Genomic DNA, 26864 nt, shown 5'->3' on the forward strand with positions numbered 1-26864 from the left:
CAACTAGCCTTTTACCTGCGAGTGCTTGACTATTTACAACTTAGTGTAACTGGTTTAGTTCTTCACTAAAACTGCAACTCACATTTGGTTAGTACTGCTAGAAAACTAGCTCAATGACTTCCATAACAGCATGTGTTCATGAGCACTGAAACATAAAGGTAAAGATACAACAAGTCCTAGTCACCACTCCCCCACATGCAGCCCTCCCAAAAGCTCTAAGCACCTCTACGGAACTGTAGCTTAAACTGCATGACACTGAAATTTCCAAAAGATTTTATTGCTACAAACATGTATATTTTGACAAAAAAAGCTGCAAGGTGTGCCATAACATGTATTTTACACTGAGTGATGCAGTCCAAAAGACAGCCACACTCCCAGCATAATTCAGTTTAGTTTACACATTCTAGAAGTAAATAATGCTGTTAAGTCACACAGCATTTAGCTGACATATCCTTGTACTGAAATGACTAATCAATTTCATTGTATCAAATTCTCAACATCACAAGGGAGGAAAAACAACATTTAAAAACATACACAATACAATAATGTATCAGTACTAACACTTGGTTACTATAAAAGCACAACTAAAAATTGCTTTAACTACAGATTTGAGCAAAGCTAAAAAAATTACATAAATCCCTATTAATCTGAATGGAATGCATGCACAGGGTAAAGATGATTACACAATCTCATGCTTAACTATTGGAAGCTTTACACAGCCACATTAACAGAAAAACAATGCAGCATTTTTCTCTACTTGTGTTCAGTTTAATTATCTTCTGTCTGGTCAAGAGTGAAGTCAGTCTGTTCTTCAGGTTCAGCCTCCTCTTCCTCAGCTTCTGCCTCCTCCTCTTCCTCCTCTACGGGCTCATCAGCTTTGTCATCTTCTCCTTGCTGCTCTGGATTCTGATCAGTAATTTCAAATGGATTTTCACCCTGTGTGTGTGTGGGGAGGAGGGACAGTTAAAAAAAACCTGACAAGTCAGCAGTTATCAGAAAACTTACAAATGCAGTAGCAATGGTGAAGAAAATAATGACATTATTCCAAAACAGAAAAAATATTTTCAATTCATGTGTTCCAAAGGTGCTTTTTCCAGAGCATTTTTCAAATCATGACAGGTAATGCCTACATTTTATATTTATTCCAATTTTGTATTTTCTATCATTCATGTATCAGAGTGGATCCAATTAAGTTTGAGCGGAATCCAGCTCCCACTGCAGTCTTCTGAGCCCCTGAAATCTCTCCCCACCTTCCAGTTCAGAAGTACCTTCCACCAGTGAACATAATAACAATCCACCCCTTTTGCATTTAATTCCAATGAAGTCACAGTAACAATGTAGAGAAAGGTAACATGCTAAACTGCAATTTACAGACAAGAACTAAAGATTAAATGGAATGCTTGCATGGAGTGATTGCTTAGAATTGCCACATTAAACTGGTCCAGTTTGTCCACGACTTCAGATTAACAAACATGCACACAACAAAAACAAACCAGCATGTGTTCCATCCACTTCCCCCTCACTCTAGAACCAACCTCTCCCACTGGACTACTTAGCACAACACTTGATAAAGCAGCCTCTTCAGAGGCTAGGCTTTGTATGACTGCCATTTGATTCTCTTCTGCAATGTCCATCCAGATGAAAGACAGGTAGTACACTGAGCTGGCAGTGTTTCAGGGGCTTTACAACAGGCGTTGATGGGTCTTTGAAGAAAGCAAGATCTGACTATCTGTCCCCAGTGCTTCATTAGGGTTGCCACTAAAATTTTATTTTTCCTTTTCCTGACCAACATTTGTCAATTTCCCTGACCACCATTCAAATATACCCACAAATAGGACGTATTGCATTAATGCAAGGTAAGGTTCCACTCTACAACTACACAAGTCTCAACTGCAAAAATATTTGTCAAAGAGATTTAATATCAGCTTCTTTCAACATTAACTGCAGCAACATCTGTTTTGCAACTGAACCAAAAATTACACCAAGATACAAATTTCAATTCAAGTAAACTCTGAATGCTAACAAATGACATAAATTTTTGTATTGTTTTAAAGGTACACTAAAAATTATATAAACGTTCCATCTAAAATGGTTGGGAAAGGGCATCATTAAGTTCTACTTGTATTCTGCTACTTCTCTATTCCAGTTGCCACAAGAACAGATCATGCTCTTGCAGCAAGCAGGTCAAAAATCTACTGCTTGAATATATTTTAATCACAATTTCCCTGACTTCAGACCAATTTCCCTGACTTTCCCTGACTTTCTCGAAAGTGGCAACCCTGTCCATGTCTCCTGAGGGGTATACTAGACGCTCAATCCTTCCAATTACTCTATGGTGTAAATCCCATAGGACTGTAGAAGTTTGCACTGCTTAAGACCTGGGTGTCTGCTTCCATTTCATGATCCTTACTGAGAGTGAATTAAGGCCGCTGCTAACTGAAGCCAAAAGCTGAGGTACTGGATGTTGGCTAATAGGTTTCGGCCATGCAAACTGCCGAATGCTAAGCAAGTTTTACAACTCAAACTATATAATTTAAGATTTCATTTTCATTAAGTTAAGCTGATAGAATCATGGAGGAGCCGATTTCACGTTTTCTTAAGATCCGTGACCAGTGATGGAGAATTCAAATCGCTACTACTGCTTACCTTAACATAGCGCTCATACCGTGCCTTCACAATAGGGTTGTTCAGAATGCTGGTAGCAGTGAGAACACTCTCTCTCTTAATTTGTTCTTTGTAAGTCTGTGAATGAAATTACATGGTGAAAGCAAACACTACACATTTATTCCGAAGTGCCATTCAATGTACATTGAAACAAAGGTTATAGAATCAGACATATGAGTATCTTGAAGAGAAAAAATCCAGGAAAAGATATAAATTAGAAGAGTTTAATCTGTGTACTATTTAAACATCTGGCTTTAAGTACAGCAATAAAAGTACCTGGCTTAAGCTTGAAATTAAATGGCAGATTTACTTTTATTTCAGAAAATTTGGAAGAATCCGAGAGTTAAGCTAAAACTTCTCTAAAACAGCAGCACTGTCAATTTACTGGAAGAAGGTAATTGTCTATTAAAGACCCTCAGGCTACTCCAGCACACTTGCTTTAACTGTTGACAACTTTTATGGTGTGTTCACTATGTTTTACTTCATAAAACCACCTCGCATAAATTATCTCTAGAATGGCAGCACAGAAATGTCCTAAATAAGTAAATTGTGATTTAGGTTTTACAGATCCCAAGCACCATGTACAGCAGAGCTCAGGGAACAACATTTTCGCACCTTCCTATTCCTACTAGACCTTCAAGAACAGCATAATATGAAATGTGGGGATCTGCAAGTGTAAGCACCTAAAGACAGACAAAACTTTCCACTATAGCTGATCTAGAAGTAGCAAAAGAAAAACAGATTGCATAATCCCAATTTCATCAATTTTTTGGATGGGCAGCAACCCTTCTATATTATAAAACTTGATTTTCACCAAAAGTTTTTCGATACAACTGAAGGTTTGGATCCAGACTCATGTTTCTGCAGACACAAAGGTATCTACCCACGTAGCATGATTTCCCCCTATGTCAGCAGCCCAAAATACTCAAAATCCTGTTCCTGTGGGGCTACCTCTCCCCAGCATAGGACTTCACGGGCCATTTAAAGCTGCTATGGGAGGGGGAAATTGCACTTTGTGGGAAGAAATCCTTGTGCCTGTAAACTGAAGGACAAGATTTTAATTTTTCCTGAAATGAAGGAAATTCTTTACTGGAATCTAAGAAAACCAAACTTTTTTTACATCAGATATTTTAACCTGGTGGTAGCAGCAGTGAATGACATTAGAGGTCTTAGTCTAAATGATTTTATGACTGAGTTGAAACCACTGCTGAGAATCACGGCTGTGTTAGCAGCTGCAGGTATGATAGGGATTTTAATTAATTAACATGTAAACTATAAGGATTTTATTATCATTTATATACTGCTGTAAATGTTTAAACATGTTTGGCATAATTATTTCATGACCTTTTTCTGCATAACTGTTAAGACTACATGTGCTTCTAGAGGACTGTAGGTACTTCTGCAGCCCCTTGGCAAGATGGGTGTCAACAGCCCTGCTTCCGGTGTTCTCTCCCTCCGACTCTTGATGTCTGCTCCTCACCATAACTGCAATAATCTATGTTACCAGAAATGTAACATTCATTTCCTAACAATCTATTCGCTGGTATGGCAACAGTCCAATCAAACAAAGGATCAGAGCAGGAAAATTAAGAACGCCATTACATACTCCAGGGAGCCTTGCCCTTCATTAGAATGCAGTGTGTTGGAGTGGTGACTAGTTAATGCACAATGTTTTCCAAAGCTTGCAAAACTGGCAAAGAGTTACCACTGCATTTCAGGATTATCTTTTCCCGGGGAACATGCATTTTCCAATGCTGCCCTTACAGTTTATCATCTGGCACAGGACTGATACTGGAGCACATTAACACTTTGATTTTTCTTAACAAATACTAGCAAAACTGATAATGTGTAAGAATATGGTCTAGTGATCTTGTTAATACTTTCATTATTTTAAATAACATTTAAAATAATTTAAACGGGTGCTTTTTTATTTAACTGACTTGAGTTGCTGAGGAGAAAGGTGGACATATATTTTAAATTAATGTTTTAAATACATAGTAATGAAATTCACATCCCTAATATATGGTTGCCCTAGGTTACTTCCAGCACTATTTATAAACATCTAAAAACCAATTCTCATTGCAAAAATGGGGGGGGAGTTTACTCCTCCCCCTTCCTGATTTTGTACCCATTTCCAGCTCTTAGTGACTGGGTCACTGGAAGTATGGCCAATGATAAAGAATTTCCCAGGCATAGTTAATCACAACTCAGATTGCACTCTTTTATTTGTACAGTAAATCTGCACAGAAAGTATTCAGAATTTAAGTGTGGGACATCTGGTTTTCCAAAAGCATCATGCTACACACTCTGAGGTACTCTCACGGTCTTCCACTCATATATATAAGAGTTGGCATGGCATTAATAGATATTGTTTACAGTGACTTTCCAACATTCTACCTACTTTGCACTATGTAATATAGTCATGATCAGTGTTCCCTCTAAGCTGAGTTAGTGTGAGCTAGCTCACCGTTTTTTAGCCTCCGGCTCACACATTTTTGTCTTAGCTCAGGAAGGATGGCTCCAGAGCAAAGTAATTTATGCAGTAGCCAAATTGCTCGCTCACCACTTTCATGCCAGTGGCTCACAAAGTAGAATTTTTGCTCACAAGACTCCACAGCTTAGAGGGAACATTGGTCATGATCTGTTCAGATGCTACATGCTAATGCAATCTCAAAATGATCAGATCCCTGGCAAAGCAACATGAATTCCATAAGACAACATGCTGGAAGGCAACCTATACAATTTTCAAACAATCAACAAAACCACCAACTGAATAGCTAAGTCTTACCTGTTTTCCCTTTGCATGTTCAGGAGATTTTAAGTGCTGCTGAACAGAACTATGTAGTGCAGGAACATACACACTGCACGCAGAGCAGAGAACAGTCTCAACTTTCATCATATGATCATCAGCTGTAACACCTAACAAATATAAAGGTATTTTGAAGACAGAATATTGAGAAAAACCTCAAGCAAACTAGAAATCTAAATGTAAAACAGTTAATATATAAAACAAATATACTTGCGAAACTCTGAAGCAAAGTGCATATGTGCACATAATACTTTCAAATTCCACCTGAGACTACTATTATTTACATATTAAAAAGTTATTTCCTGCAAGAGATATCAGTTAAGTGTGAACCACTGAAACCTTGCAGTAGGTTGCCAAGCTTCTGTTACTGCATGTTATATTATATTATATATATTATATATTATAGATTAAGAAAGTTCATATGTGAATAGTCACAAATACAGAATTTACTAGTAGATACAAGACTAGACTGTTGCAATGGCCTCCAATTGGGGCTACCCATGACCAATGTTCAGAGGCTGCAGCTAGTGTAGAATGCTGTGGCTAGACTGCTGTTTAGGGCCAGTTACTGGGATCATGTGACCCCAATCCTACAGCAAATTACACTGGCTTCTGATCCACTCCCAATCCCAATTCAAGATGCTGGTTTTGATCTTTAAAGTCCTACATAGCTTGGCTCCCAGGGTATTTGAATGATAACCTTCTCCCATACGTTTCTGCCTGGGAACTAAGATCACAGGAAGAGGCCCTCTTGACTGCTCATTGACCAAAGATGCTTGTCTGGTGGATACACAAGACAGCGTTTTTACAGTGGCAGCCCCATGATTATGGAACAACCACCCCAGCAGTCTTTAGAAGGCAACTGAAGGCTGTTTTATTCATCAATACATAACCCACAGATGCTAATTCTTTTCTGGCTAGTGATGGTTTTATTCATGACAGCATTTGATTAGTTCTTCTGCCAACCAGCAGTTCTAAACTATTGATTTTAACTAGTGGGAGGGTACAGAAACTAGCTGGTCTGTATAATATGTTGGCCTGGACAGCGCCTATGCAACGAAATCACTGTTCTGACACACGACTGACATTTTCAAAAGACACTTACCTTCCATTATATCTTTTTCAACCAACAAGGCAGCTTCCATTTGGCTGGCAGTCTGCTGTTTACGCATAGCCGTCTTCTTGAATTTATTCACCATACATTCCTAGAATGCAAGTATTCACCACTTTAAGGAATTAAATGTTATCTTATCCGAAGTTCACTTCCCACAGCCTGAAATTATCACTCATGAACCAACAAGTCAATGACCCAAAGAACTTTATCCTCAAACAGCCCATTCCCACCATCCTAGGTCTTATAGGAACTGCTTTTAAAATTGAGGGGCGAACCAAAAGCAGTATGTGATGAAACAAAGAGGTCACCCTGTCAAGGGCAAAAGATACTGATTCAGTTAGGCTACTGACAAGCCTCTGTTACACTCCTAAGCAGATCTTTTGATCCCTGTATTATTTTTTTTAAATCCTAATATGCACTATGATGTAAACACTATTAAATAACGTGTTCAAAAAGTTATAATTACCCATGCTTATGTTTAGGAAAATGTTCTGCATTGTTGCTCTTTGTTCACTTTCCACATTTAAAGATTAAGTCCAATGTATTTGTTTTTGTCAGTTAATATGCAAGTGACATCCTCATTAACAGACAAGACAGCTAACTTACATGCAGAAACTCCATCACAACTTTATCAAATTTGGTTTGTTTCTGAATATGATCTAAAGTTTCTTGGTGCACAGGACTTTCCAGATGAGCTTCAATGTCCTTTTCTTCAAAGGTTCGAAACTTACAGAATGAGCAGGTAAATGCCATTCTAGCAGAAGACATATGTACAAATATATATTAGCAGATTTTATTAAAATCAGAACATTTTAAATTCTGTTTCATTAACATTACATGCAATTGCATATGTGTTAGTCAAAATGTTATATAAATCACTCTAATACAAATAATACAAACGGATTTACATTATTTTGATCTCTTAAAAGTACAATCATTAGCTAATATACTTGAAAACAAAACTTATGAAACACAGTTGTGTTTCTTTTGGAATAAACTCAGCTTAAGATCATGTCATAACATTAAGGATTAGATCTTGTCTAATTTTCATGCCCAGAAGTACAACTTCCCAGCCTCTCACTTCCCTGAAGTTCCCCCTAATGCTGCTTCCAGGGAACAAGCAAACCCCTATGAGAGGCATGAGAGGTAAGGTGAAGGGCTGCTGGAACAGGGGGACAACTGGCAAAAATTGCCTTCCCACATGTTCTTTGCATCTTTTCCATGACATACAATTTTAAGTCCTGAAGACTTCTACAACGAGTTCTACAGCTCAGAGACTTTGGAATTGCTTTCTTGAAGTGCTATCCCACATGCCATAAGCCGAACTGCTTTGAATGCAGGAATTTCAAAAGCAGTTCAGGATCAACTGCCGGGCCTACTGACCAGTGTGGATGGGAGGGGACTCCTACTAGGGGTACTTAAAATTGCTCTGAGTATCAGACCATTTTGAAAAGAAGAAACAGGCAAATACAAACAATACCACACATACAAGAAGAAAAAAAGTGAGTCTTATGGTACTTAAAAGACCAGGAGGTTTAATATGGAATAAACGTTTACTGACTAGAGCTCAAAGATTCCCATACTAGACCACAAAGGCCAATGCCACAATAATCTATCTGCGGTTTTTTATTGCCACAGAACAATACAGCTTCCCATCTGGAAGTTGAGAAAAATAGAGAACAGCAAATGGCACCTCCTAGAATTAGTTATGTATCATAATCACAGGACTACAACAGAACAGGAGAAAAAAATGGCAGGTTGACACAGTTGCCCCCCCCCCCCCCGCTGTCAAGTCACAGTGGACTTACAGCAACTCTGTAGGGTTTTCAAGAAAAGAGATGTTCAGAGGTAGTTTATCACTGCCTGCCTCTGCATAGAAACTGATATTCCTTGGTGGTTTCCCATCCAAAGACTGACCAGGGCCAACCCTGCTTAGCTTCTGAGATCTGATGAAATCAGGCTAAGCTATCCACAGCAGGGCTCATCCTTCCAGCTACCTTATTTAAAGGAAAAGAAACAACTTTCTGTCTACTTCACCTTCCAGCTAATGAAAACAAAACTTATGTTTTTTAAAAGTCATCTCGTTTTCCACCTTTGGCTTGCCAACAGAACAAACAGCACACTTGGTGAGTTCATCTGGAATTCTATATAGACATTGATAACTTCATAATCAGCAGCGAAATGTTCTCTCAAACACTTAACAGCAATAAAACAATCAGCATTTATATAGCATAATTAATGGCTAATTATTGCTTGGATCCTAAGAACATAAGAGATGCCAATGTTGGATCAGGCCAAAGGCCCATCCAGTCCAACACTCTGTATCCCACAGTGGCCAGAAATACCAGTGCCATCAGGAGGTCCACCAGTGGGGCCAGGACATTAGAAGCCCTCCCACTATTGACCCCCCCCCAAGCACCAAGATGACAGAGCATCACTTGCCCCAGAGTCCCTATCTATACCTTGTGGCTAATAGCCACTGATGGACCTCTGCTCCATATGCTTATCTAAAGATCTATGAATGGAGTTGAGTCCACAAAAAGGGCAAGTAACTTCTCATATTCTCAGTTAATATATTCTACCAGTTCACAGGTCAAACAATTAAGCCACACTTAGGAGGCTATCCAAGGCAAAGCCAAGGAGCCCACTTTCTAAATGATGTAACTAATTGGGAGATCCCATAGCACTGTCTGCCTACGTAGATTTGCTGTTCTTATAATGGATTACTGTTGTATGTCTGGTAGCTCAAGATATAATTAATAGCTTCTCATAAACCATGAGACATGAGCAGTAACCTTGTCCCTAGATGTCTGAAACTGCACATACTACCTGCAGTATCAGAATTCAGAAATGGGACACTATGGAGGGAAGCACAGGACAGGAGAAGGACCTGTTGCTGTTGCACTGCCTGTGAGTGATGGCGGGGACAAAATATATTCACGACATTTCTACCACAAACCTGTAACCATCACCATACTTTTCACTGTTTTTCTCTCTCCTACGCCTCTGCTTCTCTCTTCTTGCCTCAATCCGACGTTTTTCTTCCTCTTCGTTTTTCACTTCTGGCTTGACACCTATAAATGGTTGAGATCTGAATAAATACTTGTGAATTCCAAAATTCAGTGAGGGAGAAAATATGAAATCCAACTTACCCTATCTCTCCCTCACAATAATCATTTATGGTCTCATAAGGAGGGATAAATTCAAGCCATTAATGTAAATGGCATCTACAGGGGTGTGGTTTATTTAATTAAAAGCAAACATCCAAACATTTTAGCATAAGTTTGTAATTAAGGGTCATGCTTATAAAAAGTTGAATCCAGAGTTAAACTGCCATAACCTTATCATGGCTAGATTGCCAAGGTATTTCTCAGTAGATGCCCAGCAGAGACAGTGGGAAATGGCAATATGTGGATGCTGTACAAGTTTTTGGAGATCTCTGAAGCGTAAAATCCACATTCTCTATGCTAGATGCATGCTAGTTTTATTGTGAAGACCGCTTACATAAATTGGGGAAACAAAACAGAACACTGATGACCTGAAAATGAAAAGTGTGCAAACTTCAAGAAGTACTCGATGAAGAGCTCAATTTTCTATTCAAGTATGATTTGACATCAAAAGTATAGTTTCCAAACTTTTCTACATTTGTAAGGCTGACAGTCTGAGGGCATCCCAAATATCGGAATGTATTTTTTTCCTTATTCTTCTAAACTTGTGATTAGAGTGGAAAAATAATCTCAAAAATATCATAAAATAGAATCTATCCATTTACAGGGGAGGCAGGCTTTCAGTCCATGTGTTGAAATGGGATTTTAAGTGTCAATCTGAACATGATTTTTAAGCAGCCAAAACAGCTGTTCTCTCCTTTGAATTCACTTTGAAAGAAAAGTCTGCCTTATTAAAAACAGGTATCTGATGATTTGTGAAGTTCTAACCACTAAATAGCATACAACAGCAGACTACATATCTGAACCATCCACAATTATTCTGGTGGACTGTGAACAATAAAATACTATTCCTTTAACTTTATAGAACAAGCACTCCATTTCCCCCCACGCATATCATGCATACAGTACTCCACATCACCAGAAAGAATCCCCAGCCCCCCTCCCCCAAACCACCCCATAGGGACAAATTTGCAATGTGGCACCTTACCTCCAAAGCCCAAAGGATAGGCAAGTGAATTCTTGCTTAATTTCTGCATAAGCCATCTGACATGGAGTTCTGTAGAGAGACATGGTCTGCATCTTGCCCCTCAAGGCCAGCAGACATCTTTAAATTTCTCGCCTATATAGACGAGTGGAATGGAAGCCTAAGCCTTGATATGAACTTTAGATTCCTCTTTTCCAGTATGATCATTTACTTGTTTAAAGAGTTAGAAATAAAGATTTGTGCATTTGTTAAGGTGCCATTAGTGATGAATCCACAGGTTTAACACTACACTAGAATTTCAAAACAAACTAAGTTCTGATCGCAGGATAGTGTAAGTCTGGGATAAAAAAGTTTCCACTTGGCCTCATAATTAGAGCAGTGCAAACAAAAGGGTACATAGCAGTTTAATGGAAAGCCGATTACACAATATGAGATACACCCACAATTTTTCAAAAAGAAAATCTATACAATTTGCAACAATCTTACAGCATTCCTTATATCACACAATATACAGTATCAAGGCACATCAAGAGAAATACATTTAAATGAAATTTCAGCCTCATTGTTGAATTTTCTTGCTTGTGGGTTTGAAGATATAGCTTAGCAACTGAAACGTCTGTCTCCTAGAAATAGTTTACCTGTTTTAATATGCAGCACGTACAAACACAACCAATTTATGGTGAAGAGCAGCTGATAATTGGACTACTTTAAAATCAATATCGATGAAATATGCATTAGCTACAAATGTAAACATGGTCGATACTACAGAATATATTTAAATGATGGCATATATGCTAAAACTAAAGGCAAAAAAGTCAAATAAGTGGATCTAGATGCAGGGAGGAAGAAGTTATCATGAGCAACAAGTGTTTGCCACAACCAAAACCTCTGACTACCTACAAGTTATCTGTTTTGGAAAACACAGCAAGACAGAACGTCTGGAGCAGCTTTTCTGGATATTGTTGGAGGCACAGTATCTCGAGTTTTACCTAATAAAATAAGCAGGCTTACGAAGGCCTGATAGATGCCATCATAGGCATCTTCTGTAAAATCTTCATCCATAACTGGGCCACCTGCTTCAGCTTCATTACCCTAATGAAAGGTCAAATGCACAAGTTTCCAGTGTAAACGGAAGAACTGACAAAATGTGCCATATGAATTCCAGTAAATGAAGTAGTAATCTCAATCCAATTTGCTGTAGTGATTCATGTGAATTAAAGTGGAGTTCATTGCAAAATGATACATTCTGGGTTTTGTACACAGCTGACCAACTCAGGAGGATCCTTCTACTTTCTTTTTACAATCACACACACGTTTTTCTATCCTTCTCATAATTTTTCACTTATCGTTCCTCCCTTCTTCGGCCTTCATACTCAGCTGCTCCTTCAACCTCAAGAAGTACATCATCGCTTATGAGCTCTCTCTCTCATGGACTGCAATCTTCTAGTGAGCCCTTGCTCCTCTGTAAAATGAAACCAGGTGCATCCTACTGGAATAAAGGTCTTTTCTGTCAGTCTCATGGCACACCACCCTTTCTCCACTGGTGCTTTTAGAAAAACCATGACAATATTTTTATTCTGCTAAGATAAAATACTTTCATGTTTGGAAAAGATGTAGTAATTGACCATGTTTATGCCACTAGTTTAACTGTGTGCCAACTTTTGTATTTAAGCTGTTTTGACTGTTTATGATTTTGAGGAATATAGTTTTTTTTAAGTCTACAGAGTTGGAAAATGGTTCAGAATTCCTGGTGCAGAAATCAAATGGTAAGATATTGGTTTCACATAACATAAACTTATGTTTCAAATTCCAATGTGTTATGATGACAACCAGACATGCACCATTTTTCTAATATACGTATTTATTTAGACTGATAATTCAAGAGAAGGTAACACTAACAACTTGCTTTCAATAAACCAGATGGAACAGATCAAATTGGTAATGTGTTGATCATTTTGATGACTCAACATCTGTTATCTGTCTGTACAATCCAGATTTTAATCCAACACATTTATATGGAATCCAGCCATAATCTCACATAAGGTACTACAGGCTCAGAAGTATTTCCTCACAGAGCTGACTTCTGCTCTCCTAGACACTACAAATTCCATAAAATGTTTTAAGATATCCAGACTTAGTCTTTATATCTATAGCTTTAAGGAGATGAACACTTGTTATGAATATTGTCTTAATCTTGTATTCAGTAATCCCTTAATAAAACTAAACATGATGTACAACTAACAACTGTCAGCTATCAATAGCTGGAGTAAGATTATTGGAATTTATAAAATGCTAACTGCTTAAAAGTCTCTGGAGTGTAGCCACACACACAGATTCTCAGTCTTGTTTCCAACAGCAGTTTATCATAATGTATCAAAAACTGCTGTGCAAGTTCTCCAAGGAAAGTGCTCTGAGAAAAGACACTCAAAGCCTACCATGCCTGTAGACATGTTTGCCTTATTGTTTAACTGCAAAGATGAAGCATGTTGACTGCTACTGTAATGCAGAGGATGCACTCTAGCACTAATTGCAAAGAAAAACATTTTGCAAATCTAGAGCTCTTTACCTCAGGAGCAGTTTTCTTGCTTGGTGTCCTTGGGTCTATTAGCATGAAAGGAGGAATAATTTTAAAGAGAATCAAACTGCATGTTCTGTCTCACCTAACAATTTGTTTAAATCCTTGAGAAACTGGAAAAATAGGAAGCTTTATTATAGAGAACCGAACATACATTGAAGAAAGACTGTTGGCATGCAGTAACAAGTCATATTAAAATAAACATATATCATTTGACTTAGGCAAGCTCTCTTCCCAAGAACTTTTACATAAAGCAGTCTATGAAAACCAAAAAACAACTATCATAGAATTGTGGGGTTATAGCATCATACTGTGTAACTGGTTTTCCATTCATTTGTTGCACACACCTCTAATTTTCAATTCACAAGTGCTGTATGCATTACACATAAAAGATTTGTTTTTGTATTTTTTGGAACAATCAGTTGAATTTTCCATGTTTACACTCAAGCTCCAACAGTACAAAGCATATGCAACAATTAAAAGCATTTCATAGACCACCAAGCCCTGTGAGAGCAGATAATATAGAATCTTGCTCACAACTTCTGTGAACTTGCTGATTATGTAAGAAAAAGAAGGCCATGTGTAAGGGTAGTAGTGAACCTTTTATAAAAATTACAATATGTCTGAGTACAGTATGATATTTAAATCTAAAGTCAAAGCATAACAGCTAGTTCTCAATGTGATGGTGTATATTTAAGACAAGTTTTGAAGTTATTTTCAGGAGAAGAAAATATAAGAAAAAATCACAACTATAAGGCACAAGTGGAAGTCTTTTTTCTTGAAGTCGTTAAAATTAAATTAAGAAAATTTAGGCAGAAAGGAAGCTGCCATATGGATAGCAATATTGTTTCTTGTAAAAGAGAAAGCTCTTAACCTAGCTAAATCTTTTATACTGCAAGAAGAAAAATGTCTAAAGTTACCGTTACACTTTACACGTATCTGTTGCACAGACCATGCATATATAACATACATTACCCCTGGCACAGAACATAGGGAGGCAACAAGAAACTAAATCTTTTACTGAATGATTCACAAATGCACAAGAAAGCTGGTAAAATATAGAGCCTCAGACCTGCTCTCAGTGTCCCTAAAAATATTATTTTACTTACACATGTAAGCAAATAGCTGTTATTCATTTAATGGGAGTAAAATGAAGCATTTCATTTTGGGACCATATTGTAAAGGGCACCTGCTTGTCAACACTTATAATGGGCAAAGCAACCTCCACCTGATACATGATGGTGTGTCCAGCAACGTGCTGCAACCAATATGCATGCCAGGTCCGTGCAACAGAGCCTACTCAAACACATACCTTGTTTATCTTAATTAAGGACCACAAGCTTAACTAGCCAAGCCTAACTCCCAAAGAATTTGTGAAGGGAAAGATTAAAATTCCGAGCACTCTCTCTCACACACACACACACACTCACACAAACACAGAGTCAGGCTTTTTGTATGAATCATGAGCTTAAGAGTTTGCCTGCCTCTGAACAAGTTTTACCTTCTCAGTTTTCATTAAACTCTTGAAACATTCTTATGGCTGCCAAACCGCGGCGGGGGATCCGTGCGTCGTCGCAGGATCGCTGTCGCGGGGGGACAGCGATCCGCGTTGCACCGGTGTCACCAGGATGTGACGCTACGCGTCACTCTGGCAACGGGGCTGTTTGGAGTCCCGTTGCCAGGGCAACGCGTAGCGTCACATCCTGGCGACGCCGGTGCAACGCAGATCGCTGTCCCGGATCTCCCGCCGCGGTTTGGCAGCCCTAAACATTCTAGTTTTCAATGACGTTTTCCTATATCAAAGCTATAGTCTGCTTGTGCTGTAAAAAAACCATGTGGCACTGGAACCCCATTTCCAACACATGAGGCCACAAAATGGGAGGCCAGTTTGCTCGTGTTTAATTAATCACAACTCTCAGATTTAATCACTCTAGTTAAACTGTAATCAGGCTAGACATGTTCTACAAGAGGCGTGGGTGTTGACATTTACTGTGATGTTCCAGAGTAGGACTAGAAATATTTTATTTTTCCGACAAATGCCACACAATGAACTTTCAAAAAGAAAAAAGCAAGAATAGCAGAGTCCAGTATTTGCTCCAATTCCATACCACTCTACTGCTCAGCTACTAATGCCTGCACACACAAAAATCCAAAAAACCCTCCAGGACAGATACTTGCTTTTCATCCTCTTCCACTAAATTTTAAACTGAAAAATAAATTAAGTTTTCAGATTTTTTCACAGTAACAATTTGTTCATTTGGTAACAACCTGTGCCTGACAGCCTTAACTGCATGATTTCATTTAGCAAGCAGTCTTCACAATAAAATAAGCTAGAATGGATTTCAAAATATATGCATCAATTCATAACCAAAGGGACTGAATTTTCACCGAAGTGTTCAACACAGGAACATAGAATATAGGCACAAATCTGATAGAACAACCTAATTTTCCAAATACCAGATTAAAATTTCTAGTTTATGCAAAGATCAACCTCTTTTATGAAGAGGCACTTTTAGATGGGCTTTCAGGCTGAAAAATGAAGAATAGCAAAGCATTATAAATGTGTCCTCTCAGAAAAAAGTTAAATAGCGCTATAATTCGCATCTTTCATTCAATTACTTACTAGGTTTGTTTTGGTTCATCTTCACATTAGGTTTTGTCAGTTTGGGTTTCTTGATAAATGTCCCACCTGGTTTATTATATGGCTGCTGTATCATTTTTCTCTTTATTCCTCGTGCAGCTACTGCTGCAGTACTGGGTTTGTTATGATAGTCAACCACAATTCCAGGTCTATGCATGCCTCCAAAGTCTCCCATGTACTGCAAATAGGTGAAGAACAAGTATTAGAAAATGATGTGGCTGACTGGACACAATGTAATTACTACACAGTCATATTTATGAACATTCTAACTTAGTAGAAAACAAACTAGTAAATTAACATACAAAGTAGCAAGCTCATTAATTTTTCAATTACTTGATCATAAAAGTTTTATATTAAATTGATTTCTGCTTATTCAAAGTCATTAGTCCAGATCATAAACACCAGTACAGTTATAGTTGTAGTCCCTCTCTTCAGATTCTTCAAATACACCCCCCACTTCTCGACAGGACTATCTGCTGAGTGCTAAGTAAATCAGTAAAAATCTATCTTGTATGTTTTGAGGCAATAGCATAACTCCCCAGTGTTGAACACAAGTAGTATATTTTGGTTGCCCATATCAAACTGCTAACTTCCAAACCCTTCCTTTCCACCATATGTATCAAGAGGATTGCCTGCAGTAACCACAGTAAAATATAATCTATTTCATATCCAGTTCTCTCTGCGGCGGTACAGGAATCTTTGCAGTTAAGGATCCAAATATGTCAACCACAGACATGAAAAGTCTATTTTCTCTCTTTTGGTCCATATTTTAGACATCTAGCTAATGATACAGATGCTTTAAAGCCATGACACCAACCAATTTAAAAGGCACTGAAGAAAACTGAAGAGAAGGAACTAGCAGAATGCCAAATTACAAGCCAGCTTTTTACTGATATATTTAATTACCGTAATAAACAAGAAAGCTCAATTGACTGGATAAGTGAAATCATATAAGCAGAAATATGTATAATGCCATAAAGACAACTTATATCTTTAATATTAAAAAGCTAAATCTACTAAGATTTAAGGCAGCAGATTTGTAAAATGTTTTCCTTCTGTAACTAACCTTTAATTCTATCAGTCAACAATATATTAAAAATAATTACAATATAATTATACTAACAAAATCCATGCATCTGTTCTAAATTTCAGCTCCTCTACAAATTGTATAATCAAAGGCCTTTAGTAAAGAACATTTTAGAAATATCTCCATGTAGCATGTACATAAATCAAAGGACACTTTCTAAATTTACTTTTCATGAGCAAATATTTCCATAATCTATTAAAGGTGCAATGCATTTTAAATACGGTTAAGAATTAGCATATATATCCTCAAAGTATTCAGGGTTCAAGAGAGGCAAGCTAAACTTTAGTCAGTAAGATTTTTGCATTAAATTTTAACTAACTCAAGCTCAGAAATCTGTAAAAAAAATAAAGTCTGACAATCTACACAGATCCGCAAAGTAGTCTGTTATCAAACTACAAGAAAGCTACTGGGTCTGTTTACATCTTTGTGAGATAAAACTAATTATGCCAATTATACCCTTATGAAAGCCACGCAGGTAGAACCATTTTTTAAAAAGCAGCTTAGACATGCAGAAGACCTAAAAAGTTACCTTCCAGTAAGCTACCTGTTTTTCTTTAAGACGTCTTGAAGAAATATACTATTAATTTTCAGATAGCATACATATGATTAATAAAAGCTTCACTAACTGAACTATTTGTACTTTGAGTCAGATGGGACATCATCATAAACCTGAAATATGCTTTTAGGTGTATAGCACCTTTTAATAAATTGTTGCTAATACCTGAATTTATAAATGTCGTGCCCAATTACACCACTTGAAGTTGTGCTGAAATATCGCATTCAGCATTATAAAACAATTAGAAAAACCAAAACTTTTCATAAATTAGCTTGCATTTGGTAATGATTTCAAGTTGATGGTGTCCTATTAACTGTGATTTTTAAAACCAGCTTCTTTTTTTATCACGTACCTTTATTAGACCCTCCCCTCCATGTAAGTCTAGGGACCTTAAGTTTGAGTAAGAATGTGTATGAAGATCTAACTGCCTGCCATCCTAGACAAAATATGCTTTGTAGCATTTGCTCCTTAAAATTATTAGCATTCATACATTGCACCTTTAACCTACTCAAAACTGAGAAAGGTTCTAATTAACCTTTACAGTGATTCAAAATTTCTCCCACTAGCCAAGATGCTAGTGTTGACAAGGAAAAATGCAATTCCTTTTAATCCCTTTTAGACCAAACCCATTGCCTTAATCTTCACCTTTCAAACAAAAGGAGAGATTTGATAAAACCTTAGCAACTAATGTCTTAGTGCATTTACTTGCAAAATGAAGAGAGACTGGGTATGATGTTCTAAGTAAACACCAAAAGGGATTGGAAGGTCATCAACCCTAACAGTTTGGCCAAAAGTGCACTGTGATGTACAGTGCCATTTTTTTAAATGCTATGGTCTTGAAAGGGTTTAAAAGAGTGACTAGTGAAAAGAATCTGAAAAGATTCTGTACTTACTCCTCGGCCACGGCCTCTGCCTGTTGATGGTCCTCCAAAAGCATCATAGTTTCTGCTTCCAAATCCACTGTCAGGGTAAGCAGGCGTTCCTCTCCCCCGAGAGCCTACAGGTGCAGGCTTCATATGGGGTGAAGAAAAACTGCTGTAGGAAGAGTAACTCTCTCTTCCTCTGTCCTCCATAAACCCAGGCCTCAATTTTGTGCGTGAGTAAGGTGCTTCCCAGCTAGACCCGCCCTGGTTTCTACCTCCGAAAGAGTCAAGGCTATTCCGGTAGTTGCTGTCAAATCGACCACCATAACTACCTCCGAAGCGGCTTTGTTCGGGTTCATTATAACCATAGCCAGATCTGTACAGATCTCGCCCACCCAGAGAAGACCCGGAGTCATAAGACTCATAAGGTCCAAACCTGGAAAAGTTGCAGTGAGGAAAAAAAAAGTAAGCTTACTAAAGTTAAACATTTCAAAAGACAGTTTATCAGTTGACATTTATCAACTAAAATCAATGTATATTTTACTTTGGTAGTGTTTGTTTTGATTAGGTCTGGGCAATTCCAAGTCATGACCAGACAGAAAGCTATCTGAGCCACTTTTCCATAAATAGAATATTACCGTTCCAAATACGTGAATTTTACTAAATTTCATTTCTCAGTAGTATTTAAACCTCATTGTTTGTGCCCAGACCTAGTCTTAAGAGATGCAGGCATCTGCACAGACTTAAAAGTTAATTAAATTTGTCTACCTTTAAAGCCATGCCTAACAACAGTTCAACAACATTGAAAATAGCTTTGTCCTTAACTGGGAAGGTCATGACAGGTACCAATAATGAGAGGCAATTCATAAAACTTTATACTTTTTCTTTTAAACCTTGATAGGTTTACTGCTCGTTTGTATTTTAGATCATTTGCTTTTTGCAAAATGTGATCTTCCAAACACAAAGGTAACAATTGCCAGTATGCCCCATCCTTTAATATTATATTTAGCATATCCTCGAGGATAAGGCAGGTACCTTATTTCAGAACTGAAAAGACACAAACAGGTCTTCAGTATGACTGAAATACAGTGATCACAATTGGCTGTGTATATACAGGCAACACTTGTTACCAAAAGCCAAATGCAACAGTTTAGTTACTGAGAATTAGAAAATGGAGCAACCAGGAAGACATTACTGTCATGTACAACTATAGTGGAAAGGGGAGGTTATCAGTCTATCCAAAGCATTAACACACAGTAAACAAGAAAAAAGGAAACAAACTACCAAGGTAACTGCCCTTGCCTACAACAGTATAATAATTTTTCCCCATTAAAAAAAATTCAGTGAAACAAAACTTGCATATTTAAAAGGCTATCTACGCAACAGTGCCTTACAGCAGCAAAAAATGTCAATGTATTCATGAGGACTAGTGAGTTTCAATCATATGCAGATTACTAAATGGCAGGTACAGATAAATACTAGTTTTCAGGGCAGTTAGCTAAGCAAACACCCAAGCATTAGATATTTCAACCAGCTGTTGAATAGAACTATGCAGTAATATATACAAATTTCTATTTCCCTAGTAATTCATATCATAACAGAACTTGTAGAATCAGAGTTGCCAACCTGCAGTCTTTCACAGCCATATGGATGAGAACACAAGTATAATACTTCATCCAGTGTTTTTTCTTTTCTTTTTTTGATGAATGTGTAGATCTTACAAAAACCCCAATTTTGCTTAAGAATTGCAAGTTAGTAAACATGAAGTGCAGGCATAGTACAAATTCAAAAGCTTACCAGAAATATCTCTACAATGCTAACCACATAAACTGCCAAAATTTGTAAAGTAGACTGAACAGACATAATTCAGTGTAATTAGTACCTGCCAATAAAATAATCTGGACATGAGACAGTTTACCCGTGAATATTTTTGCACTATATTAACATTAACAGAGTTAAAATTTAAATGTTCCTTGTAAACAGAATGCTAAAAGAGAAATGCTGAGTCGAACAATAAATTCCATATTGATATATTAATGGTAAAGATACTCCTCACTACAAAAAGCTGTAGCTCTAGTAGATTCAAACTAACAGTAGAAATAGAACATGCACTGCAGCAGTGTACATTTCAAAAAGCAAAAGACATTCTAAAACACATGCACAGTGCATCAATGCAGCATCCTCAAGGAACACTTAAATTGGACCAAAATATACTATTAAATTTAATTACAATTAATACTCAAGGCAACTAATTCAGCATTTTACCTGTTACCACCTCCACCGCCGCCTCCATGACTCTCCATTCCATATGACTGGTTCATATAAGAGTCCATAGCTCTTGGGCCACCATAGGCACCATGCCCATAGTCACGATCCATTTCTAAGAAAGAAAGTCTTACTTTAACAGAATTAAATTACTAAGACCCACACATCTCCCTCTGTAGATCAGAGAGTCAATGATATGACACTACAAAAGTTGTTACTAACAACAGGCAAAGAACCTGTACCTTCATGTAGCACTATCTTTCTGAAGGGTAACTAGGGTTGGCATGTCATTGAATTGACTAATTATTTTATCAGAGTCATATGTTCCATCACAGCCAAGAATCCCACTGTGCAGACTGCAGCTGACCATGTTTATTTCATTATAATGCCATCTGTTAGTAAGAACAGCAGTAAAGGCTGCTTGCCACCTAACTCTGTAGCAGAGCTAACCTAACAGCACCATTTTAACTGCATCTCCAAAAAGGAACATAAGAAACTATCATTACCAATGGTCATTGCCTAGGACTACCCTAACTGCATCTTGCTTGATAACAAAATGAGACTACCCCTCCACATTATGTGGCTTTATGGCTATTCCACATTTTTTCATACTTTGTAACTGCAGGTTGGCTTTCTTTTTTCCCAAGGTAAAAATGCCAAAAATAATACTTCAGTCATCATTCACATTTAAAGAAACCTTACAGCATTATTTATTTATTTATTCAGATTCCTCCCCCCCCTTACATAAAAACAGGTAATTACATTAAAATCATAAGTTGCATTAAGACTCTTAAAGCATTAAGTTATCACAGAACATTAACAAGAGGGTTAGCCGTGTCACTGAAGAAGCAGTGACTCATGAAAGCTCATACCATACCACATATTTTGTTAGTCTTTAAGGTGCTACTGGACTCTTGCTCTTTTCGACAACATTAACAAATTTGTTTTGACAATTAGTACAAGTATCAAATGAGCTAAACTACCTTTTTGGTTGTTCTAATAAAGTACTTAAGCATTTAACTGATCAAGATTTGATTAGGGTTTTTTGGTCTCTTAAGTGCCCAACCCTAACATTCGCATCTCCGTCTCCAGGACCTACACCAGCTTGGTTTTGCCAGTCACCAAGCCAGTTTGGTGTAGTGGTTAAGTGCATGGACTCTAATCTGGGAGAACCAGGTTTGATTCCCCACTCCTCCAAGGATCACCTTGGGCAAGCCACAGTTCTGGAAAAAGCTCTCTCAGCTCCACCTACCTCACAAGGTGTCTGTTGTGGGGAGGGGAAGAGAAAGGAGTTTGTAAGCCACTATGAGACTCCAAGTGAAAGGCGGGGTATAAATCCAATCTCTTCTTCTTCTTCTTCTTCCACTCCTTTAGCTCCTTGCTGCATCTTTTAATGCATTTGGCTGCATAGTTCTGCAGATCTTTATTTCATTTTTTACAATGCATCATAGAAAAATATAGTTTCATAAAGCTGAGCACAACCAAGTGCTATTTTGGGTAGTCATGGATAATGTGGAGGCCTAAGGTACTTTTTTATATGTTATAGGCCCCATTCACACGGCAAATTTGCCGTGGGAGAGCCACGATTGGATGGTGGATTTTCCGGGAGCGATCATACCACAACATCTGGCAAGTGGAGCGCACCCGTGGCCAACCTGTGGCATGACGCTGAAAATGCACGATAAAAAAATACCTCCTCGAACATAGTAGCAAACAGTTTGCCATGGGCTGCCTCCGGAGTCCCTTGGTGTGATCACACCAATGCGGCTTTTCCCTCCAGCCGTCTTTGTTGCTGCACACACGCTGAGGGCCGGAACCATGGGTTGCCGCCAATGCATCTGATCACGTTGTCGCACGGCTAATTGCGGCACCACAAATAGCCACACCTCCTCCCCCCCCGGCTTTTTCAGGCACATGTGACAGGGGCCTTAATAAAGAATGTTGATGTCAGCTAGAATCTACCAGCAAAGTAATAGGAACTTGCATTGTGCTGGTTTGGAACAAGTGAAATATTGTGGTGGGAAAGTCTCATTTTTAAAAAGATATCAGCATCAAAAATATTTATCCTAAACTAAACCCTATATATATTAGGATAAAATATTTATCCTAAACAACTAAATGCAGGTCCCGGTCACATGGGCCAGAAAATGCGGGGGGAAGCGTGGCTGTTTGCCCTGGAGCAAAGTAACGTGCGGCAGCCCGATCACGTCCCATCGAGGTCCTGTGGTTAGGCCATCAGGTGCGGATCACACGGCTATCCTGCAGCGCGGCAAAGAAGCGGCGCAATCACACCAGCAATCACTAGGCACCGCTTCCGTGGCAAACGGGAATTTTTTTTTACACTGAAGTTTGCGCATGCGCATAATTGTTTGTGTGTATCCTGTGACTTATACACACAATAAACATCCGGTGTGCGATGGGACATGGACGGGCGCCAGAAGCCACAGGATTCAGGCGGAAACGCGATCAGATGCCCACCCTTGCTCCGCGTTTTCCGGAAACTAGTACATCGCATGTGGTAGTTTTTTATTCCACATCTTTGGCGAGAAGCCATGGGTTAGCCACGAGTGTACTATCCTTCCCAGATGTTGCGGTGTGATCACGCACCAAAAATCCACCTATCATCCGTGTCTTTAGCGCAGCAACTTCTCCATGTGAATGGGCCCCCAATATAACACAATAACAATAACACAATAGCCTTTCGCTTAAAGACATTATCATCCCTAGGGAAAATACAATAGTTGTGTAGGCCGGGGCACACAGGAAATAAAATGACGCATGCTTACATCAGTTACAGCAGGCGTCCCCAACCTTTCTGAGCCTGTGGATACATCTGGAATTCTGACATGGCATGATGCTTGCAGCAACAAAATGGCTGTCGCAGGAGGTGGAGCCAGACACAAAAAGACTGTCACAGCTTACCTTCAGTAACAGTGTAGATCTCTGCTGCAGCAGTAACTGCTGTGAAAGCACCATCTTAAAAAACTGCACAGTCAATCAAATCTATGAGTCAATCAGAAGCCTTGTTGGGCAAAAGCCCTATCTGACCCCAACTGCTTTCTAAAAACACCTGGCAGGCACAAGAAAAGGTGTTTGTGGACACCATATTACAGACCCCTGAGTTACAGGGCAGGAATGGAGTAATTAGCCAAGCAAGTATATTCAATTACATTTTGGGAGGAGAGATGTAATCTAGAAAATTTAGTCAAGGAAAATAAGACTAAAGAAAACTAGCTTTACTATTCTGCTTTTGTGCTTTGGATTGCCACCTGGTGGACAAATGTAATATAATTTTAATGTATAATTTCACAGCAAAGAAGAGCTTTTATATACACTGCCTTTAAGGTGCCATTTCTGTCAACATGACACTGTTTTGTTCTGGCTGAAAATCACCGTTTCTTGGGGGGGGGGATTCTCCAATTTCTGCAGATATGGCAAGTTTGATTTCAGGAGGACCTTATGTATGTTTTCCACAGAGGAAGAAAGGTATCAAACACAACTACAAGCCAAGTTCATGCTGGTTACAATTTATACCCCACCTTTTTAACTAGTGGGAAACAAAGCACTTATACTGTCACAACAACCTGTGAGGTGGCTAGGCTGAGTGTGAACAAGCCTTTGTCTGCTAACATCTGAATGCTGTCTAAATGAGACAAGCAAGCCCATCCATGGAACCTTATATACTTATTCAGGAAAAGAACGTACCAAGTTGACCCTTAATATGCATCTTCCCTACCAAAAACCTGCAAATAATTATTAGAGTACCCCAGTTTATGGAATGGCCTGCCTGAGATGGTCAGGAAGGCTCCTGCTCTCCTGGTTCTCTGAAAACTATGCAAAACTGAATTTCTATGGAAGGCTTTTTAACACACTACACTGTAAAAAAGGGAGGCGCAGAAAAATGTTTTGATAAAGGGTCAGGGTCTGTGAATACACTTCTGTGCAAAGTCTGTACTGACTGTTGCACTACTTAAAGACTCTACTATGGAAATCCCACATCGTTTAATACATCAATGATTATGCTCTGCTTCAGATTTTTTGGTTCCAGATTTCTGAAATCCAAATTCTACTGCACTGTTTATTAGATGCCCCATCCAGTTGATTTACTGACTTGTATTGTGTAGTCCGCTTCGATCCTCAATAAGAATGGCAGAGTATAAATTACGTGAATAAATTTAAAAAATAATATCACAAACTATCCATGCCTTTGATGTGTATGACTAGATCTTGTACAGGTACACACGGCTTCGATATCCTACATGGGAAACGGGAATAAAGGCAGGTACGCCTCAACAGTACAAGACGAGTTCTTAAGCCGTTTTCACAAAGCCGAGGCAGTTTCAGAACAAGGCTTCCCGTGAGCTCCAGTGAACTAGGGAGGTTACCCCTCTGAAGAGAGAGTGCTACAAGAATGTACGTTTAATTCTCTTCCCACTTAAGCCTGCCGACGAACCCTCAACTCTTACAGTCACCCTACCCCCTTTCCACCAAGGACTGTCCCAAATGTGCATCCAAGAAGCGGCTGCAGGGACCACCCTGCTCGTTTCCATGTTCAGATTACACCAATATCCGTCTAAACACCAGGATATGGCTACTCTGAAAATAAATCCTACTCAACTCCACGGGATTTACACACAAGTAAGGGCGGGGGACTATTAGGACACGAAGCCTATACTGGTTGCCGCAAACAATAAGGTGAGACTCAACAACACGAGTTCTACACCCTCATGCTAAAGAGAAGGGCCGTTGCTAGGCCTGGCTGTGCTTCCCAACGCAGGCCCTTCGCCTAGGCCTCGGCCGCCATTCCCGCCTCCGCAGCCGCTCCCGCCGGCCGCCATTTTGAGCCACAATCAATCCCCTGCCTGTTCATTCCCCGTGGCTGTACGGCTTGTTGAAGGGACAACGGGCGCTCACCTTCCCCGTAATCCATGGCGGCTACGACCCTCGCGGCTCGAACGCGGGTGGAGACGGCGCCTGTCTCCTCGACCTCCTTGAAACTGCTGCAGCGACCGCTTCCCCGCCTCAGGCCTCTCTGACGCCGCTTCCTCCGCAACGAGGCTGACAAAGGGGCGGAGGAACGAGCAGCGCCCGCCCCCGAATGGCGCCAGCCTGCCTGATTGGCTACGTGAACCCCGCCTGCGCGTTAGGGCTACAGGGACGGCGCAACAAGTCTGTGGACCACGCGCTGCGCGAGACATGCCCGCCTCGTGGTGGCAGAAACGCCTGTATTTGCTGCCCCCCCCTCTAAAAATTCCTGTTACTCCTGTTATTTAAGAGGCTGCAAAATGTCTCTCGAACGCCTCCCCCTGGCTAAGATAGCTCCTAAATATATGTAAATAATTCTTCGGAAATCAAAAACCCACTATAAGTGTGTGTCGGTTTAGCCTCTCACAGTTTTTTCCCCTCGGGAAGGAAATTCAGTTCAGAAGGGTAACCGCCCGCGTGAGGCTATTGCGCGGCAAAAACTGCGGGTTCCCTTCGGCCTTGTTAAGGAGGCAACTCGGCACACGCTTCCCTAAGAGTAAACCCTAATGAACCGAATGAGACTTCGGGGGGGGGGGGGGGATAGATATAGGGCAACGCTGCAGCAAAGACTCGCGGATGTTTTGCGATGTGAGTCATTCGTGAGCCAGAGCTCATTCTTCGCCACGCCGCACTCTGGGTTTGCCATGTCATTAGGAACAGCTCCAACCTCACACGATCTGCGTTTTTCACATATAGAGCAGAACGTAAACCACGGAGCTAGACAGGCCATTGTTTCACTAAATGCAACCACACATTTACCGAGATAAGGGGGAGTGTAAGGGCAAGAGGATTGTTTAGAAGAGAGGGTCATCATTGGGTGGGAGAAGCACCAACTCCTCCGGCTTTGACCTTCATCCCCCCCCCCCCGCGTCCCCCCCGCGAGCCCAGTCTCTAATCACAGTCTCTGAAAGCCGCTTTTCCTCAAACAGGCGTACTTCCGGTTTTAAGGCCTAGCTTGCCTGGAACGCCTTTTAAAGGGAGGGTCGCCGAGGACAAGCGAGAGACACCACGAAGTAGACCCACCTACAAGAAGTTTCTCCCTGCTAATACCCTTTCCGAGCTTCGATAGGGTTGCCAGTTTTGGCTAGGGAAATTCTTGGCGATTTGGGAGCA

At 39.5% G+C, this 26864-nt stretch overlaps 1 protein-coding gene across 2 annotated transcripts; it reads right to left on the reverse strand.

The window, feature by feature from the left end:
- Positions 1-261: 261 nt before the first annotated feature.
- On the reverse strand, positions 262-25803 carry ZNF326 (zinc finger protein 326). 2 transcript variants are annotated; one of them, XM_015420189.1, is made up of 10 exons: positions 25641-25803; positions 20727-20841; positions 18492-18897; positions 15938-16133; positions 9565-9661; positions 7194-7341; positions 6579-6678; positions 5453-5583; positions 2647-2742; positions 262-936 (listed from the first exon to the last, which is right to left on the reverse strand). In XM_015420189.1, the coding sequence occupies exons 1-10, from the start codon at positions 25654-25656 to the stop codon at positions 769-771; spliced, it is 1473 nt and encodes a 490-aa protein (XP_015275675.1). In that variant the 5' UTR covers positions 25657-25803; the 3' UTR covers positions 262-768. The 2 variants fall into 2 exon arrangements, with proteins under 2 accessions (XP_015275675.1, XP_015275674.1); XM_015420188.1 differs by having other exon boundaries at positions 9547-9661.
- Positions 25804-26864: the final 1061 nt, after the last annotated feature.

Source organism: Gekko japonicus, unplaced genomic scaffold, assembly GCF_001447785.1.
Source record: "Gekko japonicus isolate JY-2015 unplaced genomic scaffold, Gekko_japonicus_V1.1 scaffold134, whole genome shotgun sequence".
Lineage (NCBI taxonomy): Eukaryota > Metazoa > Chordata > Lepidosauria > Squamata > Gekkonidae > Gekko > Gekko japonicus.

Coding starts and splice junctions, on each gene's coding strand:
- ZNF326 (XM_015420188.1), bottom strand. Junction 16,134..18,491: donor GCAGAGGCCGTGGCCGAGGA/GTAAGTACAGAA, acceptor ACCTATTTGCAG/TACATGGGAGACTTTGGAGG. Junction 2,743..5,452: donor AACATGCAAAGGGAAAACAG/GTAAGACTTAGC, acceptor TTTCATTCACAG/ACTTACAAAGAACAAATTAA.